This window comes from Miniopterus natalensis, chromosome 3 (assembly GCF_054644295.1).
Source record: "Miniopterus natalensis isolate mMinNat1 chromosome 3, mMinNat1.hap1, whole genome shotgun sequence".
Classification (NCBI taxonomy): Eukaryota; Metazoa; Chordata; class Mammalia; order Chiroptera; family Miniopteridae; genus Miniopterus; species Miniopterus natalensis.
Window position 1 is genome coordinate 68,171,759 of NC_142083.1, and position 24,490 is coordinate 68,196,248.

The 24,490-nt window shown below is 33.5% G+C and overlaps 1 protein-coding gene across 1 annotated transcript in view; it reads left to right on the top strand.

The window, feature by feature from the left end:
- SNX2 (sorting nexin 2) overlaps nt 1-24,490 on the top strand; it is a 45,789-nt gene that overhangs the window by 10,801 nt on the left and 10,498 nt on the right. Inside the window, exons 2-8 of the mRNA XM_016217795.2 lie at nt 2,018-2,135; nt 6,596-6,759; nt 9,941-10,007; nt 10,365-10,408; nt 12,025-12,166; nt 16,001-16,079; nt 24,204-24,279. Coding sequence (XP_016073281.1) covers nt 2,018-2,135; nt 6,596-6,759; nt 9,941-10,007; nt 10,365-10,408; nt 12,025-12,166; nt 16,001-16,079; nt 24,204-24,279 — 690 coding nt within the window. The remainder of the gene's footprint in view (nt 1-2,017; nt 2,136-6,595; nt 6,760-9,940; nt 10,008-10,364; nt 10,409-12,024; nt 12,167-16,000; nt 16,080-24,203; nt 24,280-24,490) is intronic.

A 24,490-nucleotide genomic window follows, 5' to 3' on the forward strand; every position in this document is an offset into this window, starting at 1 on the left:
AAATTCCTTCAAGCGAAAATGCTTAGGTAAATGGAGGCCCACCTTTGTGAGAGTTTAGGTGTGTAAGAATAAGCTCCTGAGAGAAAAGAAAGCCTCTCCTTTAAATTTTCCCATAAAGAATTGATATTTTTAAAGCTCTGAAGAAATGTTCTTATGTCATAGAGGATAGTTTACTTAAGGAACTGAAGAGAAAATCATATGAATTGGGAGTGGTGGGCTCAAAAGATTTTTCATTGTACAGAAAGTTTACTAATTATAAAGAAAAAATAGATAATTTACCGTTACTAAAATTAAGAACTTCAATTCATTAAAATTTACCATTAAGAAAGCCACGCATATGGGGAAAAATATTCGGAATATGTGTCTGTCATGACAAAGAACTTTTATCCAGAACATATAAAGAACGCCTACAAATAAGAACAATGGGCAAAATACTTGAAGAGTCCCTTCAAAAAGAGGATATTCAGATGACCATTAAACATATGAAAAATTGTGGAGCATCATTGTTTATCAGGGAAATGAAAATTCAAACCAGAGTAAGATACACTCTACACCTGGCATAATAGCGAAAATGAAAAAGATGGAATATGTCAGTGTTGACAAGGAACAACTGAAATTTTCATATATTGCTTGTGGGAGTATAAATTATATAACCACATTAGAAGATTGTTTAGTGATTCAGCTATTCCGTAACTTCTAGGTACATACCAAACAGAAATGTGTTCACGTTTGCTAAAAGATATATATACTAGAAAGTTCATAACACTATTGATAGTTATAAAGACTGATAACCACCCAGAGTCCCATCAGCAGTAGAATGGATTAATTGTATGTTCACACAATGGGATATTTTACAGCAACAAGAATGAGTAAACTATTACTACATCCAACAGTGTAGAAGAATCTCATACATAACATTAAGAACAAAAACCAAACACAAAAGTATGTATTCTGTATGATTCCTATTTTATGAAGAGGAAAAACTAATCTATGGTGGTAGAGCCCATGTAGGGAAAGGGTAAAGAATAGAAGGGAGCATGAGTAGAGCTTCTGGGTTTGATGATAATGTTCTTTTCCTTGGTGCTGGTTACACAGGGCTATTGGGTTTGTGAAAATATCTACTTGTGCACTTTTTCTTTTTTTAATCCTCACCCGGGACATGCTTTTACTGATTTTAGAGAGGGGGGTGGGGAAGAGAGAGAGAAACATTGATGTGAGAGTGAAATATCTGTTGGTTGCCTCTCACATGCCCCAATCAGGGATCGAAACCACAACGTGGGTATGTCCTCTGGCCAGGAATTGAACTCACTACCTTTTGGTGTATGAGACGACACTCCAACCAAATGAGCCACAGTGGCCAGGGCTAGCTGTCCACTTTTGACATGTTATGTTGTTTTTAAAAAGAGTATTGGTTTTAAATATTATAAGAAAACTGTAATAAAGCTAAAAGCTTTACAACTCTATTATGCTGGTCATTATACTTTAAGGTTAAGAAGTACAAAAATAGTCCCTTAGCTAAGTTAAAATGTAAATGTTTGGGAAGAGGACATATTTTTAGTTTGAAACTAAAAATTTTAGAATATAGTAGTCTAAATTCAACTAGTATTAAACCTTCCTCTTACAATAAAGCAGTATTTCGAACTTCCTACAAATGTAACATGTTTTCAAGATTTGGTTTTGACTATTACATAATAATCTTATTATATATGACCAAAGTATTAAATTTTGTTTTTGTTAATTATAACACAACTAACACAAATTAGTATCTCAAAAGGGGTGACTAGAAAAGATTTTCTTTTTTCAGTCTTAAATGACTTTTTGTTAAAAAAGGGAGAAGATGAGTGAAAATGTGTTTTTGGTTCATTCTTACCCTCAGAGGAGGAACTATAAATAATTGTTCTTGTTCTTTCTTCCCTTCCTATCAAGGGAGTGTTCTATTTCTGTAATGTATAGAGACATAGTCATAACAGATGAACATGCCAATTCATTATCTCTTACTGTTTTTTAATTTTCATAGTCAATTCCATCATCTCCAGAACCAATTAGTCTTCTTACAGAAGATATCAGTACAAACTCCAATGGTCCAAAACCTGCGGAAGTTGCGCTAGATGACGACAGAGAAGATCTTTTTGCAGGTAAATGTAACTATCTTTATTTTTTAATAGTGGACAATTGTAGTTTATATCCTGCTAGAAAGTATTCTGTAAAGCAAAACTGAAATTTTGTATAAAATGTTAGTGGTGGCTCTTCTTGTTAACAACTTAGATAGATAAGAAATTTCTAGTTAGATAACTTTGTGAAAAATATAAACTGTTGAGAGAAGCAAAAATGTGATCTTTTCTGGTTTTAAGCATGTGAAAATAAATCACATGTAATCTGGTTGTTTTGATCAGTACTTTGAGAAATAGCAGTGATTTTACTCTTTATTTATTACATGTTGTCACAAACCAAAATTAAACTCTGGATTTAAAAATCACTTGATTTATAGTCTATATATATTTGAAATCTGTTTGTTTTAATGCTTCAGTATTTACCATTTTGATTTACTTAGGTGAATAAATTTATGCTTGAGGAATTTAATTTTGATACGAGGTCAGGCTTTGGTGTAGCCTATCCTACCTTTAAAAAATGTTGGACTCTCTTCAAAACAATGTTCTGCTTAAAAATTAAAATTTAATGTTTGGATATTAAAAAGCCAAATCCTCCTTAGAAGTAATGACATAAAAAAATTAAAATAGTAACTCTGTGTGTTTAACAGTTTAATTTACATGAACTGGCTTTCATTGAGTAAAGATTTAATATTATGTCCTTAGTTTTTGTAGTGTTTGAATATTCAAACCATTCTGAATTTTTTTGTACAATAATGTTTGAAGATATAGTCCTCTATCACAAAGGTCCATATACTCTCTTGCTTCATTAGTTCCATGAAAAATTTTCACTGTAGAAAGTAACATCCTCCTTTTTAATAGCTACCTAACAGTTAAAAAAATCATAGTTAACTAAAGTTGTAAATTTTTATGTTTGTTTCCTTTCATGGATTTTTCCTGGGTAGTTCTTAAAAGCTTTTTCATAGCATTTGTTTTGTTTTAAAAGTTGGCTCCTTTCTCTACTAAAATGGGTAGTATTAATCTAAAATTGTGTGTATTTCTCGTATAATATAGGGTCATACATAGAAGTTTTAGATTATCCATTTTATTAAAGACTCATAAAGTGTACTGAAACTCGAACAACAGAAGTGTGTGTGTGTGTGTGTGTGTGTGTGTGTGTGTGTGCATGCACATGCATGCAAGAAGGAAAGAGGATTGTGGTTTTTTTAGTGTGTGCAATTTGCCAAGTGAGGACTAAACAATTTTTATTTTCCCACTTAGCTTGTTTAGAAAAATCTTTTTCATGTTTTAGTCTGCCTAGCAGTCTATACTAACCTTTATCGGACGAAAGGGAACTTTAGTTCCCGGCAAGGAGTGGGTCCTGCTGGCCAAATAAAAGATAACTTTAATAATAAACAATACATTTTCTTTATAAATGTTTTTACTTTTCATAAATAACTCAAAAAATAGATAAGATAGAGGCAAAAAAGTAAATGCCTGCAGAACTGAATTTAAATGCTCATGAAAGCTCCGGCCGGGAGGCTCCACTACGGGAATTTAAATGCCATCTTTTAAAGGCTAAATATGTGATTCAAATATGGTCAGTGTCCATGTTTGTTTTAAAAGAAAAGAGAAACAGGGACTAAACACTAAACATAGTCATGCTTCCTGTTATGTACAAACACTTTTTACGCTTTATCTTTTTTCTTAAACTTAGCTGCATTTCATAATGACATCATTAGTTGTCTAAGACCTAATCTGATCATTTTTATATGAATGAGTTAATAATACACCTGCATCTTATTTATAAAGCCTTTAAGTAGGTATGTCATTCCCCCTTCTGTGGAGGAGTATGGTTCTAGGAAACCATAATAGAGAGTAGTGATATTACCAGGATGATGAAAACTATTGTCCAGTAATAAGAACGTGTACTTAATTTATTTCTCCTATATCAGAGAAGAGAATATAGATATTGCTCGGTGATTTAGCCATTTTGATTTTAAAACCATAAGGGGATTAGATTACGTTGGTATGTATGCTAATGCATTTTGTGTAGCATTTCAAGCACTAGTATGTCAGAAGTGGTACCAGAAAAAGTTCAAGGGTGTATATTACTATTTTTAGCTTAGAGAATGCTCACCAAATAAGGTTTGCTTCAAAGCCCCTCTCCACCATTTGCTAAATCTTGCACTAAACTTGACTGAACATACTTGAGGAAACTGTCCTAGAGGAATTAGTGGGGGTGAGCATATTGAAATTGTCCTGGACTTTTAGAACTTGTTTCTGCCAGAATACTTAGCTTATTTCACGTATGTTTTTTCATCAAATAATACCAATTGTAAGTTTAATGGGTATTCCTTTGTTTAAAGATTCTCTGGTGTCTGTCATACGAGTGAAATGTTACTTAGCTGACATTTGTGGTTGTCTTCAAATTATCTCTTCCAAGGAAAAGTTAATCTTTATACTTAGTACCTACGGGGCATCTTCTGGAACCTTTAGGTCTGGTTTAAATTAAATTAAACTTTGTGAACTTGTAGTATATAACTTTACTTTTGATAAAAGAAGTCATGAAAGAATTTAAGGTAGGTTGTATATTAACATGTTGAACCTAAGTTTGTATCCATTTATTTCCATCCACCACCACCCCCCATTAGTTACTTACATCATATTTAGCTTTTCTTATTTTGAGGCCTGCTACTATTTATAAAACAGCCTGTCAGAGTATGTACAAAGATTACAAAACCTGGTTTACTAGTGAAGTAAAATGTGATTGAAAAGTTAGAAAGACTTTGAGTTATCTGTACTGATGTATCAATAAAGTTACAATGCCTTTTGCAGTTTTTTGTCTGTGGGTTTGTTGCCAGTAACAGTACCTCCTTCAGAGAAATTTGGTCTCTTGTTTTCTTTGCTGCTTGTTGTTTTACTTGTTTGTAGATTAAAGATCTCATACTTCCTAGCTTTGATACTGCTTTCTTACTTTCTTATATTTACTGTTCATTAGTTTCATTTCTTTAAAAAAAGTATAAATACTGTCACTCTTAACAACCTAAAGTTGCATGTAAGATTTTAATTTGTTATGTTAGGGTCATCTATCGTCTATTCAACATTTATAGTCTATTTTCCTTCCTCTGGTTACCATAGTTTGAAAGATTTTGGTTATTTTATTTTTAATATAAAAAATAAAGAGAACAGTGCCAAATAAGGATCTCATCAACATGAGATAACCAATAAGAGTAGACTGATAGAATGTTAAGTTCTTTACATTTAAATGTTAACATATTTACCTTATTTCAGATAAATACATTATTACTGCTATGCTTTTTCAGGTGTTCTAATTAAAATAGCTCACTGACTGCCATTATTACCTTCAAAAACTTCTAGGAATCTAAGAACCTCGGTTAGAAACCAGTGGTCTGATCCTATTTCCCTTAAAGTCCTGTCTTCCTTCTCCTGGTATCAATTCTGTAAACCAGCAGAGCTGTGGTTTTCATTATGGCCACTGATTGTAATTTTTGTTTTTATGGCTTTGCTTTTTACTTATGCTGTTCATTTTCATGAAACACTACCCATCCAAATCTTCTCCAATCAGTTTTGTAAGCTGTTCCTGATTTTCCCTACCCTAAAGTGTTGTCTCCCATCTTAGCTCAGTTTGTAGTGTTCTGTAGTTCATATAGCTATTAAATGTCTTGTAACATTCTTTTTATTGTTCACTTGGCTATTACTTGTCTTTTATTATTATTTAACATTCCACATGCTTATGTCTTATTTTCCCAACTAGATTATAAACTCCCTGAGGGCAGGTATGATATTTTACATTTCTTTGTGTTTCTACATTGCATTTAGCACAATGTTACATAGCTTGTAGATAATTTGTTTATTTGGTTTTAAATATACTTAATTTTAGAATTTTCAAGTGAATGAGCATTTTAAATTAAAACCTAAACACCTATTTGCTTTGTGTAATATTTGTGTATTCAACTAATATCCAGTAATCTTTAGCAGTTAATTGCTTTAGATTACTAATTTTTTGAATTTTCTGTAACAAATTTTTAATCCCAGTCGGGATATTTCTGGGCAGCCTTTTACTATAAAATTTGTGTTTATATGTATAAAATAATCATTGTTAGTCTGAATAAAAGATTTTGGAAGGTAAGTTACCACAAGTATAAGATATATTATAAATCCAAGCCACAAATGAGTGTGGAATTATTCACATCATTGCTTTCCTACTAGCTTTATCCCTACCAATAGATAATTATATATAAATATTTAAGCTGACTTACTGGAATTCTTCCTAAAATCAACAAAGTCACTGTTGGTTTTAAAGTTTTGATAAACAACTAAGGAAGGATTCATAAAATTATTATAACAGTTATTTTAAAATAACATTATTTTGGTATTTTTTTGTAGGTAGTATAAAAATATTTTTCATACTTCATTATCTGTTATGTAGACTATTGGGGGTTTGTTAACAGTGTCCTTAACTAACTTGTTTAATTTGTATTTAGAAGCCACAGAAGAAGTTTCTCTGGACAGTCCAGAAAGGGAACCTATCCTCTCCTCTGAACCTTCTCCTGCAGTCACACCTGTGACCCCTACTACACTCATTGCTCCCAGAATTGAGTCAAAGAGTATGTCTGCTCCAGTGATCTTTGATAGATCTAGAGAGGAGGTATGGAAACATGTTTGTATTCTAAATTAATATGTAAATATTAAGTTTTTGTTCCCTGTCCAACATCACTCTCATGTTAGTCATTTCTAATCAAAGCCTTTTAGATATTTTGGGAAAAGAACGTTGGACTAAAGAGTCTGCTAATTTGGCTTCTGATTTTATCCCCACCACTTTTTAACCCAGTTACTTGGGCAAATCACTTTCCTTTTTATTTTTTTTATTTTTTAATCCTCACTCAAGGATGTGTTTTCCTTTGATTTTTAAAGAGAGGAAGGGAGAAAAAGAGAGAGAGAAACCTTGATGAGAGAGAGAGACATTGATTGGTTGCCCCCTATACGTACCCTGACCAGGAATCGAACTTGCAACCTGGATTGGTGCCCTGACTGGGAATCCAACCTGCAATCCTTTGGTGCACAGGGTGATGCTCTAACAAACTGAGCCAACTGGCTAGGGCAAAATCATTTTCCTTCTTAAGTTAAGGAGTTTGTCATTTGTGATCTTATGATGATGTGTGCCTCTCGGGTTCCTATGTTGGTCAAATAAGGTAATGTATGAAAGTGCTTTGAAAACTTAATCACAACAAAATGATAATTTGAGTAATTTTATTTGATAAAAGCATGCAATTAACATTAGTAGTTATGTTGGCAGGGTGGAGGATGGTTTCTGACTGGGGAGAAAGCATAAAAGGGCCTTTTGGAGTATAACAATACTGTTAGTTTCTTGATCTAGGTTCTGTTTATAAAGATGTGTTCGCTTTGTAAACGTTATCTAGCTGTACACTTAGGATTTATATACTTTATATATACTGTATTTCAAATATAGCTTACTTTTAAAAATCTGCACAAGAGGGCAACCTTGAAATAAAAAGATTAGTGTTAAAAAACTCACTTTTCTTTTAGATAGTCTTAGGCTTTAATATTGCTTTAAAAAATTAGCAATATTTAACAATATCTGTGCTTCTTGAGAATAACAAAACTTTCCTGTAGAGTTGCTATTAGGATTGTTTACTTAAAATGCCATTAAAAAGTACTTCTCTCTAGTCTCATAGGGTTATTATTTTCCCTACTTACTGCTTTTTTTCAGTGAGCTTTATAGTGCTTTCATTGGTTTTAAGAAGAACATGTGTTTACTAGGTTATTAAAAATATATATATTCCAAAAATTTACATGGAACCAAAAAACACCCCAAATAGCCTCAGCCATCTTGAGAAAGAAGAACAGAGTGGGAAGGATCACTTTACCGGATATCAAACTGTACTACAAAGCCATTGTAATCAAAACAGCTTGGTATTGGTACAACAACAGACATATAGATCAACAGAACAGAACAGAGACCCCAGAAATAGACCCATGCCATTATGGTCAGTTAAAGGAGGCAAGAGCATACAACGGAGTAAGGACAGTCTCTTCAATAAATGGTGGTGGGAAAATTGGACAGGTATATGCAAAAAAATGAAACTAGACCACCAACTTACTTCATACACAAGAATAAATTCAAAATGGGTAAAAGACTTAAGTGTAAGTCATGAAACCATAAAAATCCTGGAAGAAAACATAGGCAATAAAGTCACAGACATCTCACATAGTGGAATTTTCACTGATACATCTCCTAGGGCAAGAGAAACAAAAGAAGAAATAAACAAATGGGACTACATCAAACTAAAAAGCTTCCGCACAGCAAAATAAATCAGCCTCAAAATACAAAGGAACGCCATGGTATGGGAGAACATATTTGCCAAGGATGTATCTGATAAGGGGCTAATTTCCAAATTGTACAAAGAACTCCTACTACTCAGCAAGAGGAAGACAAACAACCCAATTAATAAATGGGCAAAGGACCTGAATAGACACTTCTCCAAAGAGGACATACAGATGGCCAAGAGATATAGGAAAAAATGCTCAATGTTGTTAATCATCAGAGAGGTGCAAATTAAAACAACAGTGAGATATCACTTCACACCTGTCAGAATGGCTGCCATCAACAAATCAATAAATGACACATACTGGCGAGGATGTGGAGAAAGGGGAACCCTGGTACACTGCTGGTGGGAATGCAGACTGGTGCAGCCACCGTGGAGAACAGTATGGAGGTTCCTCAGAAAATTAAAAATGAAACTGCCTTTTGACCTAGTGTTCCCACTTCTAGGAATATTTCCTAAGAATCATGAAACACTAATCAGAAAGAATATATGCACCTCTATGTTCATAGCAGCGCAATTTATAATAGCTAAGATCTGGAAACAACCCAAATGCCCATGAGTAGATGAGTGGATAAAAAAGCTGAAGGACATTTACACCGTGGAATACTATGCAGCTATAAAGAACAACGATCTTTACCCTTTGGGACAGTATGGATAAACCTGGAGAATATTATGCTAAGCAGAATAAGCCAGGCAGAGAAAGACAAACATCACATGATCTCACTTATATGTGGAATCTAAAGGACTTAATAAACTGATGAACTAAGTAGATTCAGGGACATGGAAGCATGGATCAGACTGATGAATCTCAGGGGAAGGTTGGGGTGGGTGGGGAGAGATTAACCAAAGAATTTATATGCATAACCCAAGGACACAGACAATAGTGTCAGTAAGGCACTGGGGAGGGGAGTGAGTAGGTGGTGGGAGGGGTAAATGGGGAGAAAAGGGGACAGCTATAATATTTGGAATAATGAAAAAAAAAAAAGAAACCAGATGTTAAAGTTGCTTATTAGTATAATAATTTCTGTAAGTATGGAGTAATCTCTGGCAAAAGTAATGGTTGCCTCCTGATTATTAAAAAATAGACATACAACTGACAAATGCTACTATTAAAAGTATTTAAGGAGCTAATTTTAATCCGAGTCTGAAGATTTGATATCTAGAAAAAAAAATCCACAGTATTCCTACAGAAGACTAAAATGCTTTTTCTACATCAAAGGAGTTATAAGAAAACAAGATATTGTGTTACTTTTCCAAATGATCCTTTTCCCGTTGTCTTTGTGTGTATGTATGTGTTGTGTGTTTTTACATAGTCAGGAAATAGGAATGCTTTTATTTTTTAGAAATGGAGTGCTAAATGGCTTTTTAAATTGATTAATGTGACACCCTAGTAAAAGCTAGATGATAAAAATTACAGTGATTAGTGTTATGACAATAATATAAATTGGAATCTCTAACAGAAAAAAAAAAAATCTTTTTTAGATTGAAGAAGAAGCAAATGGAGATGTTTTTGATATAGAAATTGGTGTATCAGATCCAGAGAAAGTTGGTGAGTCAATACTTATATTTTTTACTTGCGTTTTGATAATCAGCTCTATTCTTGTGCTGTTTTTCTTTACTAAGTACATTGTTACAGTGTTAAAATGGTACTTTTATTTTTAATCTTTTGGAGGATTTTTGCTTCTTACTCTGTTTTTTCCTATCTTCATTGAGGTATAATTGACAGATAAAAATTGTGTATATTTAGGATGTGCAGTGTGTTGATTTAATGTGCATGTGTGTGTATATATACATAGTGAAATTAGCACAGTCAAGTCAGTCAGCACATTACCTCACATAGTTATCTTTTTGTGTGTGTGTGGTTAAGCTCATGTGTTTTAATAGTATTATTTGACTTTTCTTATAGGTGATGGCATGAATGCTTACATGGCATATAGAGTAACAACAAAGGTGAGCCTTTTGCTCCTTTAATAAATATTGAGCCCCCATTATGTATAATACAAAGATGATTAAGTTGTAAATGATTCCTGTCTTTACCAAGGTGACCGTCCAATAAAGATTGCAAATAAGTTGTTACAATGAGTTGTGAGTGGTTTGGTAGGCAAAGTAGAATGTTCTTTGAGAGTATGCAGGAAGGGACCTAATACAGACAAAGGTGGGAGGAAGAAAGGAAAACAGTGTGTTTCAGGCAAAGGAATTTGCTTGTGTAAAAGCTAGAAGTCTAGAAAGCATTGTGCCTTCTAGGATCTGCAAGAAGTGGTACCTGTTTGAATTGTTTGGCAGTAAGCCTCCCTATATTATGAACAGCCAGCTTAAGGAATTTGAAATTCATCCTGAGGATAATGGAGAGCCATTGAAGAGATTCAGACAAGAGTGTGACAAAATTAGATTTTTTGCTTTAGAAAAACTCTGACTCAGTATTAATTGGGAGTATCAAAGTAGAGATCAGGATTTCTAATTAAGTGGCCATTCCAATTCTTAAAAGGATTGTAGACCTTCAAGTCTTAAAAGGAAGAGAGAGGGTTGTAAGTAAGAATCCTTGCTATGAGAAGTAATACTTTAACATTAAGAAATTGGTTCTGGCCTGGCCGGCATGGCTCAGCAGTTGAGCATCGACCTATGATCCAGATCACAGTTCAATTCCGAGGGGCACATGCTCGGGTTTCTAGCTCAATCCCCAACAGATGGCATGCAGGAGGCAGCCAATCAGTGACTCATCATTGATATTTCTCTCTCTCCCTCTCCCTTCCTCTCTCTCTGAAATCAATAAAAATATTTTTTTTAAAAAAAGAAAAATTGTTTCTGGAGGTGAGTGAAATAAATGGCTTCTTGAGTTGTGTAGGAGGTAGAATTGATAGGGGTTGGATGTAAGAAGTGAGGAAGGAGGGAATGCTTAAGTTATTGACTAGACGAACTTTGTGGTGCTTGAAGGGATCCTGGAGAAAAGGCAACACAAGTAGAGGAACACAGTGTGGACAGGACTGAGATTTGTTAATTCATTGAACAGCTATTTATTAAACACCATGAGGTTAGGCTATTTTCCAAATACTAGGATATAGTAGTAAACTATATAGCCAAATGTCCTTTTGGAACTTACGTTCCAGCAGGGGAAAATATGGTGAATTCGAGAGGGCCGTGAGATTTAAGTGGAGGTGTTCCTTGAGTGTTCCAATATGTTGGACTGAAGTTCAGGGGCAATCTGGGTCAGAGGTAAAGACTTAAGAATCATTAGCATATGGGGGGGGAAAAGGGGGACATCTGTAATACTTTCATCAATAAAGATTTTTAAAAAATCAGTAACATAAATATAAATAGAGTCAATGAGATGTCAAGGATGGTGTAAAGCAAATATTTTCTATCCTCTTAAGTTTCTGTAAAAAACATCTATGATTTAGGTTTTTTTCATTTGTTAGCAATTTGTATACCAAATTAGTTAGCTACTATGGATTCTTTTGTAAAGTATACCAGTGTGTGTATACACATGTATGTTCACAATTATATATGACATTAACTTCTGAATAATTGCTTAGTATTCAGAATTTGAAATACCTCTTTTTCACTTGTAGACTTCTCTTTCCATGTTCAGTAAGAGTGAATTTTCAGTTAAAAGAAGATTTAGTGACTTTCTTGGTTTGCATAGCAAGTTAGCAAGCAAGTATTTACATGTCGGTTATATTGTGCCACCAGCTCCAGAAAAGAGTATAGTAGGTAAGTGTGAATAAAAAACATAACTTTTGTTTGTTACTGTTATTGGTTCAATTTTAACTGCATAGGTTTCTAAATTCTGTGATCGTTCACTATCATGACATCTCATAATGTGTAGAGATACTGAATTTGAATATTTTATATATGACAGTTCATCAACTGAAGACTATATAAGCAAATAGTTTTGTTTTCTAATAACTGAGGATTTTGACATATACTACAATGATGTTAAGTGTTGGGTCAGAGTTTGCCAAGTTGAAAGCAATTGAAAACCCCTTGCAGGGTCATTAGAGTACCATATTACTGAGTAACACTCAGAGGGTATTTAATAATATTAACATATTAATAATGTTTTCTAAAGGATGGAAGCTGTCAGCTATTTATTTTCCAAAAAGAAGATTTGACCTAGCCTTCCTCAGATAGGAACTATTTAAACTCAGTTTATTTCATACCTCAGTTTCATGTTTAAAAACATTGGTATTTATTTAAGTAATGAAGGCTTAGTTAAGAATATGCAGAAAATTACAAAAGAGGAGAACCTCCATTGTCTCACCATTAAGACATGTCATCTCTTAAAATTTGGTAGTATTTTTTCCAGTCTTTTCAGTCATAGGTTTTTATGTACCTTTATATTTCTTTATACATAAGATTATTATTCTGAAAAATATTCTAAAGTGAATTTTGCTGATCTTTAAATTATTTTACTTTTTCTAACATTTGGTTTGAAGAATAATTTTGTCCTTTTATGATTTTTAAACCTGATATATTTGAATGGATTTGTTACATTCTTTCTCTTTTTTTAAATGCAAAAATCTAGTTGTACAGTTCTTCATCTTCTTGGTCTCAAGACATATTCTTCACATTTGAGAACTCTAAAGAGCTTTTGCTTTTATGGGCTATATCAATATTTATTATAGGAGAATGTTTTAAATTATATTTATTCATTTAAAAATAACAAACTCACTGCCTTTTGACAGATAAGATTTTGTAAAAAATAATTTCTGTAAGACAAAAAATAATGAGTAGCTTGCTTTTTTGTTTTTGTTTGACACCTGTGCAAATTTCTTTAATTTCTGGCTTAATAGAAGATAGCTATATTCTCATGCTTGCTTCTGCACTCAATCTGTTGTGATTCAACACATATAATCTTTGTAAAACTTTATGGAGCTTCTATGAAAGAATAAGAGTAAAAAAGATAAACTATAGCTTAGTATTTTTATGAAAATAGACTTTTTTGCATTACCCTCCTTCACCCCAAAAAGCGTCTCTGAAACCTTCTGGGAATTCTGACCATACTTTGAGAACTGCTTATCTGGTTACTTATCTTACTTCTTTCTTCTCTAAACTATCAACAGTGGTATCTTTGGGCATCCTGCTATCTATGTAGGGAACTTAAGTTTTTATCCATCATAAATTACTTATTAATATCGTTTTTTCTTTAAGTTGTGACACTATTTTTATACACCAAAAGAGAAAAATTATTTCTCTCATTTTGGTGGCTAGATATGCTAGTTTAGTCTTTAAACATTGACCAAAAAGAAAAGATTTAAAAACTAAATTTTCATGTTCAAGTTCATTGTGTTTCAAACTAATATTTTACCTCAGTAATCTTCAACCTTCCACAAATGATTGCAGTATAATAAGTAGCACATATAAATTCAAAATAGAAGTAAGAAACTAAATCCTTAGAGCATTCTGATACTGATTCTGACAGCCTTCAAAGGGTATCAGGGGACAGTGACACAGTTATGTTCATATTATTCATAGATATGGCCAGGATAGTCTGTTAAATTATAAGACTATCAGTTAAATTATAGGAATAATTAACATTCATTGAGTGCTTACTGTGCTAAGGCACTATGCTAAGTAGTTTGTGCATTCTCATTTAATCTTCACAACGATTTTTGGAGGTTAACTTCTCATTGTCCTTATTTAATAGGTAAGGAAGCTAAGGTTCATCAAGGTTTATGTAACATGTCCCATGTCATACAGCTACCAAGTGGCAGAGCTGAACTCTAAATGCCAGCCAGCCGTCTTACTCTAGAACTTGTATTCTTAACCACTGTTCTATTGTGCTTCTAATTTTGGTATGATTTTTTTGTCAGTACTATTATGGTTTGCTTTTATTTTTTACCTAAAATAGAAAACCTGATTTTTTTTTTAAGAATCCAGTGCTGTGTGATTGTAGAATTATCAAATATACATTTGAGGGTTTATTTTTTAAAAAGATGTAAAGAAAGAAATTAGCAGGAAAAATAACTATAGTCAAATAGTAAGATGAAGCTAATATAAAGTTCCCTCAAAATGTGTGCAAAAGTCTGAACAGTTATTAAAGGTGGGTAACAAATTGGTCTCTTAGCTTCCTGGAAACTAATCAAGTATAGAAGCAGTCATTTTAAAATTTCATATTGTTCATCAACTTTTTAAAAGTAAAAACGAATTCATTGTCTAAGAACAATTTAAGATATGGAGGTTATTTTAATTACATACTAAGTGGTTTTCAAATAACAAACGATAATGGATGGGGTGGGGGAATAAGAGTAGAAACTTCTATGCTTGGAGACTAGAACTGCCACAGAAGGAAGAAGATTGTTTTCGTTAGCACATAGCAGTTACTACTCTTTTATAGAACCTTAGTTGACTTAAAAACACTATTTCACTAAGCTTTTAGAAAAAAGCAACAAAGTTAAAGGTAACTGGTTAGAGTAGGGCTTTTGTTTTTCTTTTTCCCCACAATGGTATATAAAGGTTACCTCTAGTAAATAGCATGGGCAGAAGGTTCTTGAAGGAAGTAAAAGGAAAGAACTATATCTTGGTAAGGTTTTCTACAGGTAAACAGAATATGTGAAATAATTAACGTCTCACATCTTGTAGTCCAGGCAGGATAGATGTTTGAGTTTTCTTTTTCAAACTATTATGTTTCAGAGGAATTAAATTAAATAGAACATTTATAGGTGATACATGTTTATTCACCAGATATATCAACCTAAATAAGAATTACATGGTTTTATATAATTCATTTTTAATGACTTTATGGAGATATAATTCATATGCTATATAATTTATCCATTTAAGCGTGTAATTCAATGGCTTTTAGTGTATTCAGAGTCCATACATCACCACATCCATTTTAGGATAGTTTTATTACCCCTTAGCCGCCATCCTCTAATTTCCTTCTCTCTCCATCCATAAGCAATCACAAATTTATTTTCTTTTTCTATAAATTTGCCTATTTGCCTTTTCCTTTATATGAAGAGAATTATACAATATATGATCCTTTGTGACAAGCTTCTTTCACTTAGCATAATATTTTCAGGGTTCATCCATGTAGCATGTATCAGTACTTTATCGCTACAGGACTGACTTTTGAAAGGAAAAAGAACAGGAAAAGAAAGAAAAATCTTCGTTCTTCTGTATTAGTGCTAAAGTGGAAATTTATAGATTACATTTATTTTTATTTTTCCTGTCTCCAAGGTAAAGAACCTTAATTATTGCTAATAAAAAAATGAAAATATTAATTGAGCTTATATTTACTAATTCGAATTCCATTGAAATATAAACACATTTTCATTTACTAGGAATATAGTATATAACAGATAAAGAATCCAAAAGTTATTGTTCAGTAAACTACAGACACAGCTCAACTTCTTTATAAGTACTTACCAAGTAGTGTTAATGTAGCATGTGTGTTAATTTCTCAAAAGTGTATTAGTAATTATAAAGTTAGATTTTTTCAAGTTCAGATTTAGAGTATATTTTAAATTAGGCAGAAATGATTATAAAAGACTTTCATAATAATATAAAATCATCATGAGTCTCATTCAATTTTTTTCAAAGGCATGACTAAGGTCAAAGTGGGAAAAGAAGATTTATCATCCACTGAATTTGTAGAAAAACGAAGAGCAGCTCTTGAAAGGTAATTCTAGACAGTTCTGCTTTATTACACTCATGTTTTTACTTCAGTACTATAGGTCTAATTCCATTATATTGGTATAACTATTTCAGCGATTAAATTTTTTTCAAAATACCATTTGATGACTTATCAAAAGTGCTTTAAACTTTTATTAAGAAAATTGCTTCTTTAAACAACACAGTACTATAGGCTTGTTCTGCTTTTATTAATCCTCATTAATAGTTTATCAAAATACCACATATTTTTGTATTATTACAAGCAGCAATATAAAGGTATGAGTTAGTCGAGGATAGAAGTATTATGTCATAGCTGTAGTCAACAAAAAAAGTAAAAAAAGAATACATGAATCTTGTGAATGGGGGTATAGGTTTAATAAAAGTATTTGGACAAAAATAATCTCTTTAGTATTATTTATGTTCTTAGGAAGTTATACTCACATTCAGTTCTGTGTTGGATAATTTGGCTAATTATAGTTCATCTAAATTTTTCCTTTGCTTATTACTGTGTATGATTTTTAAGTTCACTGAATAATTAGGTTTGTGCACCCTCCTTTAATTTGTATAATTGATTTGACTTGAGTATACAAAAGTATTAGTGACTTCTTGACTAGACTGTGTGTTTAAAGGCTAATATATATGCCCTACCTTCCTTTAAGTACTTGACTTAGCACATCTCCTATAGTGTTGAAGACTTGTCATTGTTGCTGACTAAAAGTGGAATGGATAGGAGGATTCCTGTTTTCAGAATCTTAACATTTATTTTTTTCTTGCTATGCTGAAAATGTGAGAAAACAATTTTGAAACTATCTTAAAGTCCAACTTTTAGAACCTAAGTACATAACATTACCTAAATTAAGACATTTTCTGATTTCACAGGTTTTTTCTTTTTTGTTATTTTCATTCAGTTTTATTTTAATTGAATTGGCTTATTTGTTATTTGTTTTATTTTCTATTTTGGCTTAAAATCAGTGGTGGGGGTGGGGGTAGGAGAGATTTTAGTGAGTAGTATATATATTATCTCTGGGCCACAAATTATTTTTTAAAACTATTTTTAAGGCAGCATATTTCTGGGTTTTAGTAATAAATTATTTAAATTATAAGAAAATGCCACAGTAAAGTCAGGTTTGAACAATTGCAGTAAGAAAAACGAAAGGATGTGCTGTTTAAAATCTTATGTTAGAGAAGACTTAAGTGATGAGATCATGTTTAAACCTCCAGTCAAGATGGCGGTATAGGTAAACATGGTACTTGCCTCCTACCACAACCACATCAAAATTACAACTAATTACAGAACTGCCTGAAATCGAGTTGAATGGAAGTCTTACAACTAGGGAATTAAAAAAGGAGCCACATGAAGACTAGTAAGGGGCAGAGATGAGGAACAGGGTGGTCCCACACCAATGTGTAGCAGATAAAAATTGGGAGGGATATCTTGATGCAGAGTGAGGGGTCCTAGGCTCCCCAGACCAGGGTTCCAGTGCCAAGAAAAGAAGTCCTCATAAGGTTCTTACTGTAAAACCAGCAGGGATTGAGGCTGAGGGAGACAGAGGCTACTAGAGTCCCAGTTAGTTTTCTTAAAGGGCCCGTGCATGGATCAACTGAGACTCACTCCCTCTAAGCTCCAGTACCAGGGCAGCAGCTTGAAAGGCACCAGAGACATGGAGAAACAATAAAGTATCTGGCATCAGGGCGAGAGTTGGGGGCAACTTTCTCCCAGACAGAAGTGCTGGCAGAGGCCATTCCTTTTCTGAGCCCTCCTCAACATAGCTGGCAGGTGGGCATGCCATATCTGAGACTCCATCAACCTGGCTTACACTGTTTGCCCCATCCTGGTGATTCCTTGAGGCCCTGGAATCACCCAACTTTGAGGCTCATCCAAGCTGTTTCCTGTGGCTTTTCCATAAAAATGGCCTGTCTTGGCTCATGCTTCATATTTTCCTAAAATCTCTCAAAACAAGCAGTGTTTGGCCTCAGCAAGCCCCATATCTCTCTCACTAAGTGTTCCAGGCCTGGTGCTAGCAGCAGCCAGCCTTGGTTCACAGCTGGCTTTGCCTGGGAACCTCCAAGCCCAGCACAACTTGCAGCCATCTGCAGATTGCTTTGTAGCTCATGCCGCATGGGCCCAGGCAGAACACCAGTGGTGGCTGACCTTGGCCTATACCTCCTGGGAGGCCCCAGAGCTAGAGCACCCAGTGGACAGTTTCAGACTATGTCAAGCACCACTACCCAACAGTAGTCATTCACAGCCAGTCCTTGCAGCTGATCGGCCTGGGGGTAAATCCCATTGACATGCCAACAGCAATCAAGGCTCAACTACAACAGGAAGGTGTACAGCCCACACAGGAGTAGGGGGGTGAGGAGGGTGGCACGCAGCTCAAGTACCCAGCTTGGGTGATCAGAGAGGCTGTGCCACTGGTCCCTGCAGGATACCTACTACATTAGGCCACTCTACCAAGCCTGGGAGATGTAGCAGCAATACCTAATATATAGAAACAAACACAGGCAGGCTGCCAGAAGGAGGAGACAAAGGAACATGTCCCAAATGAAAGACCAGAACACAACTCCAGAAAAAGAACTGAACAAAATGGAGACAAGCAATCTACTAGATGCGGAGTTCAAAACACTGGATATGAAGATACTCCGTGGACTTACTGAGAACTTCAGCAGCATAAAAAAGGAACAATCAGAAATGAAGGATACACTAACTGAAATGAAGAATAGTTTACAGAGAATTAACAGTAGATTAAGCTGAGAACTAAATCAGCAATTTGGAAGATAAGGAAGCAAAAAATACCCAGTCAGAACAGCAAAAAGAAAAAAGAATCCAAAAAATTGAGGATAATGTAAGGAGCCTCTGGGACAACTTCAAGAGTACCAACATTCACATCACGAAGGTGATGGAAGAAGAGAAAGAGCAATAAATTGAAGACTATTTGAAAATAGAATGACAGAAAACTTCCCTAACCTGGTGAAGGAAATAAGACATACAAGTCCACAAAGCTCAGAGTCCCAAACAAGATGAACCCCAAGAGGCCCACACCAAGACACATCATAATTAAAGTGCAGAAGAGAGAATCTTAAAAGCAGCAAGAAAAAAGCAGTTACCTATAAGGGATCTCCCATAAGACTATCAGCTGATTTCCCAGCAGAAACTTTGCAGGCCTAAGGGATTGGCAACAAATATTCAAAGTGATGAAAAACAAGGACCTACAACCAAGGTTACCCGGCAAAGCTATCATTTAGAATCCAAGGACAGATAAAGAGCTTCCCAGACAAGAAAAAGCTAAAGGAGTTCATCACCACCAAACCATTATTATATGAAATGTTAAAGGGTCTTCTTTAAGAAAAAGAACAAAAAAACGTTTAAAAATACGAATAGAATGGCACTAAATACATATCTAGCAACAATTGAATCTGAAAAACAAAATTAATGAACAAGCAGAAACAGACTCATAGAACATTTTGATGGCTGCCAGATGGGAGGGGGTAGCGGGGGATGGGTGAAGGGATTAAGTAGTACAAATTGTTGGTTACAGAATAGTTGTAGGGATGTAAAGTATAGCATAGGGAATATAGTTAATATTCTAATAGCTATGTGTCGGGTGAAAGATTTAATGGGATGATCACTTAATAAGTTATATAATGTCTAATCACTGGGTTATACACCTGAAACTAATATAATAATGGATGTCAGCTGTAATTGAAAATAAAAAATGATTTAAAAAGATGGGATTTTGTCTGTGACATTCAACAATTACTCAGGAAAAGGATTTCTATTGCATCAAGAGATGTTGAGGGTAGCCATTAGAACTGCTTCTGTTGTAAAAGAGGTCATAGACAGAATATTTTAAAGAATAAAGGTAGATAATGCTCTGCCTTGGTTTTGCTTATTCTTTCCTAAAGTGTAACCATGACCCTTTGAGAAACCTTTCAAGTCCTATTTTTCTATGAGTAAATTTGAAATATTTCAGATGGCATGCTTGATAAGGAACTTAATGAAGATTTATTGTACCAAGCACATATAATCTGATTCTACATTCACCCTTCTTGGAACTTGAATGCATTGCATAGTACTTACCATACCTTCATATAGTATGAAACACTGAGGAGAGTTATAAGGAAATACTGAAACCTAACCTAGTATATATGTCGAGACAGTTTCTTTACTGATAAATGTTACTGGTTAAGTACTATTTTAGTGGAATTTGCAGTAGTGTAAGAAGAGAAACAGTGTACTACTGAGGGAAAGGTTTATTTTAAATTACAAAGATGACTGAAGAAAACATAGGTGTCAAAATATAGAAACAAAGGAATTGGAATGAATTTGCTAAAGTGATTGTTCTGTGGCACTTCTTAAAATTTAAACATTAGGATAGGCAGATCTGTGGAATATCCACTCATTGAATCGTGTAGGTCAGAGAAGTACTTCTCTTTGTATATACAGTGATAGTCATTTACACATTTATTTGTTTGTTCAACTTAGAGAATCCAGATGACTATCTTGAAAGAAAGGGTAAACATCTGGTATTAAATTATTGGAAGGAAAGGAAGTGATTAAGAACTCAAGTACTTCCCTGTGCCCGGCTCAGTGAGTTAAGCAGAAACTACTTCTATTAAGAGTATCTCCAAGATCGCTTGCTTGATTTTCTTGAGAGTGTTTCACATATTACCTTATAGGTAAGAATACACTTCTGCGAATATAAATACAGAGTAGCATGATATAGTGCACACATTTATAATCCTTTCTCTTTTGAAGCCTGCACTTCACTATGCACTGCACACACTGTGCGACCTTAGGCAAGTTATTTAACTTCAATTCATTCTTTATCTCTAAGTGTATCATTTAGGAATGTGGTCATGCCAAGTACCTAAAAATCCACTGGAAAGGCATAAACAGTCAGTGTGGATTGATTAATCCACTGTTTAATATCAGGAAGTTTGGAGGGTAGGCAGATGTTTAGGATTATCTAATTCATCAGGAAATCCTATTGCTTCCTTCCATTATCTGGAATACAGCCATTTTTCACCAGTCCTCTTCTAGCCCACATACCTGAAATAACTGCGGTAGGCTCCTAATTCTTCTCTGTTTCCATCCTTTCACTTCTACTCTTTCTTTTTTTTCTAAATAATGTATTTTATTTTTCAATTACAGTTAACATACAATATTATAATAGTTTCAGGTAGTACTCTACTGTTTTTCAATATAGCAGGTAGAGTCATATTTTTAAACCATAAATCAGGTCATATCAATACCACCCCCCATGTCACTCAGTAAAAGCCAGTCTTTTTAATGGCCTATAAAGCCTTACATTATGACTTGCACTACTGACTGTTACATATTCCATCTCATATCCTCCTTGATCACTATGCTCTAGGCCACTGACGTTTTTGCTGCCCTTCAAAGATCTCAGGCAGTTTTCCACCTTATGGTTTTTTTACTGGCTGCTCCCACTGCCTAGAAAGCTTTTGTTCCCAGGTATCTGCATGGCTAATTCTTTTACCTCTTTCAGGTTTAAATATTCTAATAACACCTTTCCAGTGAAAGATGTTCTCTGATCATTGGGCTTCATTCAGACCTATTCTATTTAAATTGCCACCAACCACACCTTACACACTTGATCCCATTTGATCTACTGTTCTGTCCTTTTTTCCATGGCATTTACCACCTTGTCACATACTATATAATTTACATAATTTACTACATGTATAGTTTATTGTCTATCTTCCCATGAAAATAAAACCTCCAGTAGGGAAGGGATCTTGTTTTCTTTTGTTCACTGATACATTCTTAGTCCTCAGAACAATAACTGATACATAGTAAATGCTTAGTAAATATTTGTTGAATGAACAACTGTATGTCATCAAAGAATCAAGTTCTTTTTGCCATTTTTATTCTCATTATTAACACGTGCATTTGAGTTTCAAGCAAGGATATGTTTTTTACTTTGTTCCTGTCAAGCATTTTGTATAGCCTACTTATTTTGTTTGTGGTAAGTAAATAGGAACTTGAAAGCCCTAAGTGATTCTTCTAAATTTATCAGTAACCTTTTCTTAGAGTAACCTTTATTAGAAGAATAACTACTGATCACCTCTTGTTAAGTCTGATACTTACTTTTCATTAATTCCATTGCACCTTTTATTTCTGTCTTCCTTCAGCATTCCTATTTCTTCCCATGCCCCTTTTCATGTGTTATTCCTACATATTTTTCCTCTTTTTGTTCTGTGTCCTTCCTTTACACATCAACAACCTTCCGTCACCTTAATTCTGAATTGGTGTATATTTACGAATACTAATTTTAAAATTCATTTTGATTCTGTCCTTAATTTTAACATTATGTAAGCTTGATACTTTTGTTTTTAATGGTTAGTTGCTCTTTACTTTTCATGTAACTCTTAAGAAGAAGAAAATTTTTACTGTCTTCTAAAATATCATTTCCTGAAATTCCTCAGAATACTAATATGTGGTAAGGTGAATAAAGGAAGTCTGTAGTCAGTTGAGTTTTGTTAACATAGGGTTTAACAAAGTTAAACCAGGTTTACTTCCTGTAGGACTTCTCACACCACTAATACGCTGTTGTTCGTTTTGAATCTTAAAGAAAAGAATATGTATATAATGTGAACTCACTTTGGAAAACTATTTTAGAATATAAATAGTGTTAGATATTTTCATTTAGGTTCGAAACACTGGAATATTTCTTAAAGGTTGTGTACTAGATGTTGTGTCTTCCTTCTTGCTTGTTCATTTCACAAATGTCTGAGTGCTGCCTATTTACCAGCTGTTGTGTGCACTCAGATGAACAACTTTTGCAAACTGCTTTAGGCAATAAGCAGTCTAAACAATGAAATAACTTACCTAATAGTACTGGAGAACCTCAATATTAAAATTGTCAGTAAAATTCCAGTGGGAAAATACCAACATTTCTTAAATTTACTGGATTAGTGTTCCTGCTGCATCTCTTTTTTAGCTTGATAATATAGGCACCAAACACTATTTTAAACCACAGTATAGGTTGTAAGTTCACGTATCTACTAAATGCTCTATTTCTATTATAAAGACTTCTTATGTGGCCTAATGACTTAAAATGAAGCTTAATATGGTATATATTTTACTTAAATATACAAAAAAACACATAAAATAGTAATTTTGTGTAGTAACCATTGTGTAGAATTTGACTTTAGAGAAGGTATTCACTTTTTTTAGAAACTATCTTAGCATAATCTTGGAAAAAGGTAGAAGCAATTACTGATTATATTTATTCTGTGGAAATAGAATAAAGTTATATTAACTGTGAGGTAAAATGTAATTGAAATATTATTTCTATAAACTTTAATCTGAGGAAAGAGCAATTTTAAAAAAATAGGATTAGATAAGTAAGTAACCAAGAATCATCAATAGTGGGCCTTTTTTCTTTTTATGAAAGAATGGTAATTTATTATGGGTGACAGGGAAATGTGGGGTTTTCTTTTAAGGAAAATGTCTAAAGTTGGGCTAATAGTAATTTAATAATGGTGTTTCTTTTTACTTTTCATTTTTATTTTATGTGGTTTCATATAAGAACGACATTTATCAATAAAAGCAAAACCTTGAAAATAGAAATACTGAAGAAAATTTAGTCCTTGTTAAATAAAGACCAAAACTGATTTGATAATTTAAATCTGCTGACAAGGAAAACAGTTGATAGGCTGTTCTCCATTTTGGTAATACATAGTAAAAAAAAAAAAAAATAGTTTACTGGCATATATGTATAGTGATGTGTTTCTTAGAACTCTGAAGTAATAACTGGGAACATAGTAATTCAACCAAAAGATAAAATATTCGACAAACTCACATACCCTTTTATACTTTGCATTGAGAAATTTGGTAAGTTATTTAACCTCTCCCAACTCCCACCACATCCCCTGCCATATCTCTTTTTACATAAATACAAATTTTCAAATGATGAACAAAGAGCTTTTTAATCATTAAATTGCTGTAAGATTCTAAGTGATTAGAGTGAGGCAGACTGATATAATAGGAGGTAGACTGAGGACATCTTTTTACCTACTTACTGATTTATCCTTTTGTTGAAATAGTTTTAATATAAGATGCTACTGATAAATAAAGGTGCAATTTTATTCTTAAATCTAGGTATCTTCAAAGAACAGTAAAGCATCCCACTTTACTACAGGATCCTGATTTAAGGCAGTTCTTGGAAAGTTCAGAGGTATTATTTCTACTTTAAAATTTTGTATATAAATGTTCTCAGTATTTATATTTTTCAGTGTAATAATTTATATAAGAATAGAGATGCTCAATAAATAAATGGTTTAATAGGTGGAATAAAGCAATAATTTTTTTTGCTTAGTGCTTTAATTAGCTTTAATTACCTGACTAAATTACTAGCAAAATGTCTTCTTTGCATTGATAATTATAGT